Below are 7,200 nucleotides of genomic sequence, written 5' to 3' on the forward strand. Positions count from 1 at the left end.
TTACTGTTTGCTGGCAATTCTCTATTCTTCAATAGCAGCTCAATTTCTTCTTTGAAATAATGTTGTTGCACACAGTAGAATATACGCACTAGTGCTTCATCTAATCTTTCCGTCATAGACTTAACGCTTCTTCGGAAGCCAAGAAGATTGGCAAAAATTCTTTGTAATTTTTCAAAATCGCTGAAGGTTTCAACCCACGTCACAAAAGAAGATTTCGAGTTATCCTCAGAGCATGCGTCATAAGGTATTTTTTTTTTCAAATTATTAACAGTCATTATCGTACTATTACGACTCCTTTCTTGGTCAGCATTAGTATTCTTTCTAGACTTATTTGGTGGCCACTCACAACAATCTCTCTTCAAGAAAGAAGGACCTGCAAACCAAATAGAATTAGATAGTTCATCTACATACGCACCTCTTGATATTATATCCGCTGGGTTAGACTTTGAAGGAACATGCCGCCAAATACACGTTTTTGTCTGCTCTTGAATCAATGATACCCGGTTGGCAACAAATGTATTCCAATTTGATGGGTGCTCGCTCAGCCAATCTAGCACAATTTCGGAATCCACCCATAAATAGGTCGCGTCAATAGAAATTGGAAAATTGGATTTGGTTTTTGTCACTAGTTTCGACAGCAATTCCGCAGCCAAAAGTTCCAATTTTGGTAAAGATAAAGTTTTTAATGGCGCTACTCTGGATTTAGCACTCCACAACTGCATTGTAACGTCGTTGTCCACACATATTGAGCGAATATAAATACAACACCCGAAAGCTCTTTTTGATGCATCAGCAAATCCATGCATTTCAACTCTAGCAACTCGTTTTTCTGCCAAAACAAATCGAGGCACACTTATTTTCTTGACGTCTTTTAGATTTTCGCGGAATTCTATCCATTGACTATGTAAATTCATTGGTAGGGATTCATCCCAATTAGCCTTCAATATCCACAAATCTTGCATGAAAATCTTCGCCTTTACGATTAATGGGTTAATAAGCCCAAGGGGATCAAACAACTTAGATAGTTCCGACAACACTATTCTTTTTGTCACCGCTTTCGAGCTATCAAAATCTGGCCAAACGTATCGAAACGTATCTCCCACTGGAGCCCAGATGATACCAAGAGTTTTTATTATTTCCTCATCATTCATCCGAAGAGTCTTTTCTTTATCAGCTTCAGGCACGAAATTAAGAAATTTTTCACTATTTGAAAACCACTTCCTTAACTTAAATTTTGCTGAGTTCATTATTGCTGATACTTGATTATATATTTCAAAAATTTCATCTTCATCATTTGATCCACTGATCAAATCATCCATATAAAAATCAGATAACACCTTTCTCGATCCAATCGGATATTTATCGATATAATCTTCACTTAACTGTTTTAAGCATCTTGTAGCTAAATAGGGGGCAGATGTTGTACCATAAGTAATGGTTCGCAAGCGATAGGCCTTTATGTTTTCATCTGAGGAAGACCTCCACAAAATCGTTTGATAATTCGCATCATCATCAGTCACCCATGCTTGGCGATACATTTTTGTTACATCTGCCGTAATTGCATATTTGTAACATCTAAATCGCAGTATTATAGATAACAGGTCATCTTGAACCAGTGGTCCTTTCATCATTACCTCATTTAATGACAAGCCACTGTCAGTTTTGCAGCTACAATCGAACACAACTCGAAGTTTCGTACTCGTGGAATCTGGTCGTAGCACATACTGATGCGGTGCAAAATATTTTATCTTATCCATATCAGCTTCTTCAACGATCGTCATGTGACCTAAAGAGAGGTACTCATCCATAAATGCGTTGTAAGCGTCTCGTGTAGAGCGATCTCTACTCAACCTACGCTCTAGTGACAGCAACCGTCGTTTGGCAGCATTATAGGAACCACCCAAATCACTTACTGTTGTTTTAAATGGAATTTTCGTAATAAATCGGCCAGATGTATCTCTACGAATTGATTCCCGGAAAATTTTCTCGCATTCCTCTTCTTCTTCGGTTAAAAAATTTGATTTAGTTGAAATCTGTTCTATTTTCCAGAATTTTTCAACCAATTGACTCAAGTTTTCATTCTCATTATGGTTGTGATTGACCAGCATATTATTTATTTTATGACTAGGCGCTAAACATTCTTCTGCTTTGCCTGCAACTATCCACCCTAGTATGGATTTCTGTAGGGTTGGCAACCTTTCATTAAGATAAATTCGTCCAATCGACAACAAATCGAAGAAAATTTCCGCACCAATTAAAATATCTATACGCGCTGGCTTATTGAACATTGGATCAGCCATTTGAATATTTTTTGGTAAATTCCAGTCCGCAACATCGACATAACGATTAGGTTTGGAGCTTGTTATTTTCGGTAAGACATAAAATTGCAGACTGACTTCGAATTCATTTATTTTTGATTTGATGGTAGCCACAGTTTTTGTTTTAAAGCTAGTTACAACGTCTCCAACACAGCTAGCATCTAATTTACAAGACGTTTTTTTTAATAACAGTTTTTGAGCAACTTTCTCACACATCAAATTTACTTGAGAGCCAGAATCTAATATGGCTCGCATTTGGTGATATTTGCCAAACTTGTCCGCTACCATTACTACTGCTGTTGCCAAAAAAACCTCGTTTTCAGTCATTACGTTCATAACTGATGACTGAGCTGTCTCCTGTGTTGACGTAGATGGCCCATTTTTGCATCTTTGTTCATTTGGCTCCAAGATGTAATCTTTATGTAAAAGTTGATGATGAGATAAATTACATTTCGAGCATTTAACAGCAGAGCATTCTTTTTGAAGGTGTCCCTTTTTCAAACATGTAAAACATACCTTTATTCTCCGTGCTACGATAAAGCGTTCTTTTAAAGAAAGCTTTCTAAACTTGCTACAATCTGCAATCTCGTGGCCACTGCCATTGCAGACTTCACATAAAGGTTTTGTAACTGCAAGAGAGGTTGAGTAGTTGCGGTTATTTCTATACTCTTTTTGATAGTTTACAGCCTTTGAATTCACTTGATTAACTTTTTGTTCCCTTGCCTCAAGGTTCTCACATCGCCTCGTCAAAACTGCTGAACATTCATTCCAAGTTGACAGCTTCCTGTAATCCACTGATTCTTCCCATTTGACCTGCGAATCTTCGTCCACTCTTTCCATCACCAAATGAATTAACATGGCATTCGCTATATCTTTGTAATCACCTAATGATAGCATTGCATTCAAATGTGCATTCGCTGCATTTAATACATTTCTTAAATGAACTGCAGATGGTTTTGTTAATTTTGGGACAGCAAAGAGGGCTGTAATATGTTCCTCGAACATCAACGCCTTTTTATCGAAGCATTCCTTCAATCGATCGAGTGCTTTGGGGTAATTGTCCTCTGTGACATCAAAATCGTCAATAGCTGCCAGCGGCTTAGAGCCCAAGTGCTCTTTAAGTATCAAAAATCGTTCGCAGTCATCAAGCATTTCATCCTGGTTGATTAATTTATTAAACAAGGCTATAAATTTCGGAAATTCGCTATACTTCCCTTCAAATTTCGGTAATTTTACTTCCCGATGACTTCTTGGGCCCGGCAATAACGATGTTGTATTCGTTGCATTGACATCTACCAGTGATAACTTTCTTTTTTTTAGTAAACTCATTATTTTTGCTTTCGTGGCCACAAATGCATCTTCAACTTCTGCTGTAATTGCTTCGCTTGAAGAAGTATCTGCACCTTGGTTTAGTTTATCGATATCTGCTTGCACACTCAGAAACTGTTTGAAGTAATTTTCTGTCAAACTAAGCCTGCAGTTAAGTTCTTCTGTTGACAAACTTGACCCTTTTTTCAAAATCATTGATTTTATGCGAGTGATGTTGCCTTTGGTGCTGCCTCTCAACGCCTTCAATTCCGCCATTTTCTTAGACCCTTTCTGCACGCCTCCTTGCTCCCCGTCGCTGAGTTCGTGAATTTCTGAGTCTAACATTTTGCAATTATATTTTTTTTTCTGGATCACTATCCCTTTTCTGGATCACTATCCCTTTTATGGATCACTATCCCTTTTATGGATCACTATCCCGGGTTTCGGCACCAATGTTTTATTCAGTTAGTTTACTGATAACTTTTATTCACGACTGCTTTATTATTTCTCAAAAACACATGTCGCCTTTTCGCGTGTGCTTAAAGGCGACGACACAATACAAAAATGACAAATAAATTAAAGGCCATGATACAATAAATCTTAATTCTAAACAATAGTAATGAATGTTACATAGAAATTTCATCGGTTTCAAAGTAACCCCATTTTGTTGAGTTGGTAATAAAATTTAACAAACACAACCCGGCAGCCTTAGCCCTGTTCTACTGAAGATAAAGTTTGTTTTTAGTCAAAAATATGAAACTAGTTCTTACCCTAACAATTACCCAGAAGATCGTCCCATTTACAGCGTCTTTCTAATGCAATTAGTGATAAAAAATGTAGTTTTAACCAAACTAATTTTAAAATAAGTCTTTCGTCTGGAGCTATATGTATACTTGAACTGTTATAAATGGTGTATTTATTGTCATCGTTTTTAACATAATCAGTACCCAGTAAAGCATTAATCCATTTTAGCTTACCAGTAACTATAAACTATGATAGCACTTGTAGATTTACAGCATTTATTTATCATTTAGAGCTAAATGTATATCTTAACAGAATTTAAAGAGTTATATATTGCCACCGTTTTTAAGGTAACGAGAACGGAATATATTACTATTCGTTTTCGGATTTTCAGGTACTATAATGTGCCGTAGCAGTCCACTAAGAGTTAAAAATTCTTTATGTACTACACAAATTAATTTAAAGAAGTGTGGAACTGTTTATAAATAGAACAACATTATTCCCTCTAGCAGTATAAAAAGAGTTTGTCACTTTCTTAAGAATTGAAAATAAAACACAGCTACTAATATTAAAGCTCAAAAATACATATACTAAATACTTTTGAACAACAAACATGAGATAGAAACAAAGATCTTTTTTCTGAAGTTGAAAATCATTTATATATTACTATTTTGGACATTTTAACTGGTCTTGTTTTGTATTATTATGCTATTTCGAAATTATTTTATTATCCTTAATTATTATTCTTTTACATAAATTTTTCACAATATGGTCTTCACTTGGGTACCCTAGATTGTAAAGTCTATATATCTCAATATGGTACTGCACATATATGTTAATGGCAAACATCACTCAATGATTATACCACTCTTGTGTTATTTATAGTAGTATAGATTCAATTAAATATTGAGTATTTCAAACTTTTAATGAATTTTTAATATTATTATTATTTATATAATAATTATATATATATTATTCACTATCAAAAGCAAACAATATAACTAATTTTTTTTTAAATAAACGTACCAGTAACAATTTTTATCTTCGGTTTGTTTATCTTAATTTGGAGAATCATAATAATAATTAAATTGAACAGTACCTTCCATTAAATTTTGTAGTACTTAAACTATTTTTAATTTGATTTTTTCATAATATAACTTTTTACTATTTTTTTGCAGATTTAAAAGATCATAAATAATTATTTATTAAAAATGTTATAAAGCATGAATTTAATTCAAGATTTTTTAAACAAAATATTTTTTTATTATATACATTTAAGCAAAAATAGCTAGTAGTTAGTATTGTGTTTCAAATAATACACATAATTTCCAATAACAAGTGGATTTTGTAGCAGACATTTTTGCAAATTTAAGGAGCGGTTGTAGCTTTATTCCTGACATGATGCCCCCAATCATATTTTAATTTTTAAAGCATGTTTTTAGATCAGTCCTTAATGGGATTTAAACACAGACACTGTGGGGCGTAGTTTCAATAAAAATTTTATTAGTTTTTATATAAAAATTATTTAATAATTTTTGTTTTATTTTATAAATTAAATATACAAAAATTTTATTTTTATACTGTAGACTCGTACAATTCGTTAAGCTATTCGAGCTATTTAATTAAGCTCGTTCATTTTAAATATATTACACTTGTTTATTATTTTGTTGTTTAAAGGTTTCTAGTTTGCTGCAGTTCATAGATCACAACTTGATAAGTTCAATCTTTAATGTTTACCGAAAGATTTCAAAAGTGATGCTAGGCAAATCGTAAAGCCAAAGTGAGAAGATAAAAAAGTGAACTAAACAACGCGGAGAATCTGAAGAAAAATCAATTTAAAATTTCTTAGTTTATACCGTAAACATTAACTAATTTTATTACAATATTATTATGATTATAATATTTTTATTATTATTTATATTGAAAAGATATTTATTCTGTTCCAACATAAAGCTTATCTTACTTAAAATAAAGTCAGACTGTTACATTTATTGGCAGTATTAGGAAATTATTTATCATTAATTAACAATTTTTAGTCATCCAAAAATTCGATTAAATAAGATTAGGTATTAAGTTATGCTGGCAGACCATAAAGGACACACGTAGACCATTAAGGTCCACTGCGATACCAGATCAGAGTCTTATTTTTAGCGATTGTGTGCATCACTCACGATGCGTGTTTTATTAACGTTTACTACTTTTCAAAACCTCTCTACCAAATATGCTAGTTTCTATTAAATATAATAGTCACTTCCGTCATAAGTGACGTTAAAATACAATTTATATCAAAAATGAGTTTTCCCAATAGGAAAGATTTTCGCTAATTTGATTTTCAAATATAGTTAACTTATATTTTTAATAATATCACAATTTAGATGTAACTATAAATATTTAATAATATATAATTATAATTATATATACAAACCAAATGTTTCAAAAACTATATGATAAACACATTTCTAGCCTATTGGCATTCTGAACTATTAATGAAAGCTTCGAATTATAAAATAATATTTTAGATTTTTTATGAAATTCATATCATGTACAAAATATTACAAAACAAATAAAAGCGAGAGCATTTATAAAAATTCAAAACCCACTATGAAAAAGCAAAACATCACATTTCCCATGATGAAATTGTGGACTGGTTTTAAATAGGCACGACCAAACACTTGTCCAAAGGCAATTAATAATAATTTTTAACTTGTAAGTCAACGATATGAATTTTAAACTGAATTTAATATAACTTCCTTGCTTAAAAAAATCATTGTATGATCTTGTAGAAAAGTTACAAAAAGGAAAATATTATGTTTAAAAAATCTGTAGGAAGAAC

The 7,200-nt window shown here is 32.5% G+C and overlaps 1 protein-coding gene across 1 annotated transcript in view; it reads right to left on the reverse strand.

Moving 5' to 3' along the window:
• LOC119677004 overlaps nt 1-3,902 on the reverse strand; it is a 4,368-nt gene extending 466 nt beyond the window's left edge. Inside the window, exons 1-3 of the mRNA XM_038088269.1 lie at nt 3,322-3,902; nt 2,531-3,252; nt 5-2,395 (exon numbers count right to left, since the gene is read on the reverse strand). Of these exons, the coding sequence (XP_037944197.1) occupies nt 5-2,395; nt 2,531-3,252; nt 3,322-3,902 (3,694 nt within the window). The remainder of the gene's footprint in view (nt 1-4; nt 2,396-2,530; nt 3,253-3,321) is intronic.
• Between the last annotated feature and the right edge of the window lie 3,298 nt (nt 3,903-7,200).

This window comes from Teleopsis dalmanni, chromosome 2, assembly GCF_002237135.1.
Source record: "Teleopsis dalmanni isolate 2A chromosome 2, ASM223713v2, whole genome shotgun sequence".
NCBI lineage: Eukaryota > Metazoa > Arthropoda > Insecta > Diptera > Diopsidae > Teleopsis > Teleopsis dalmanni.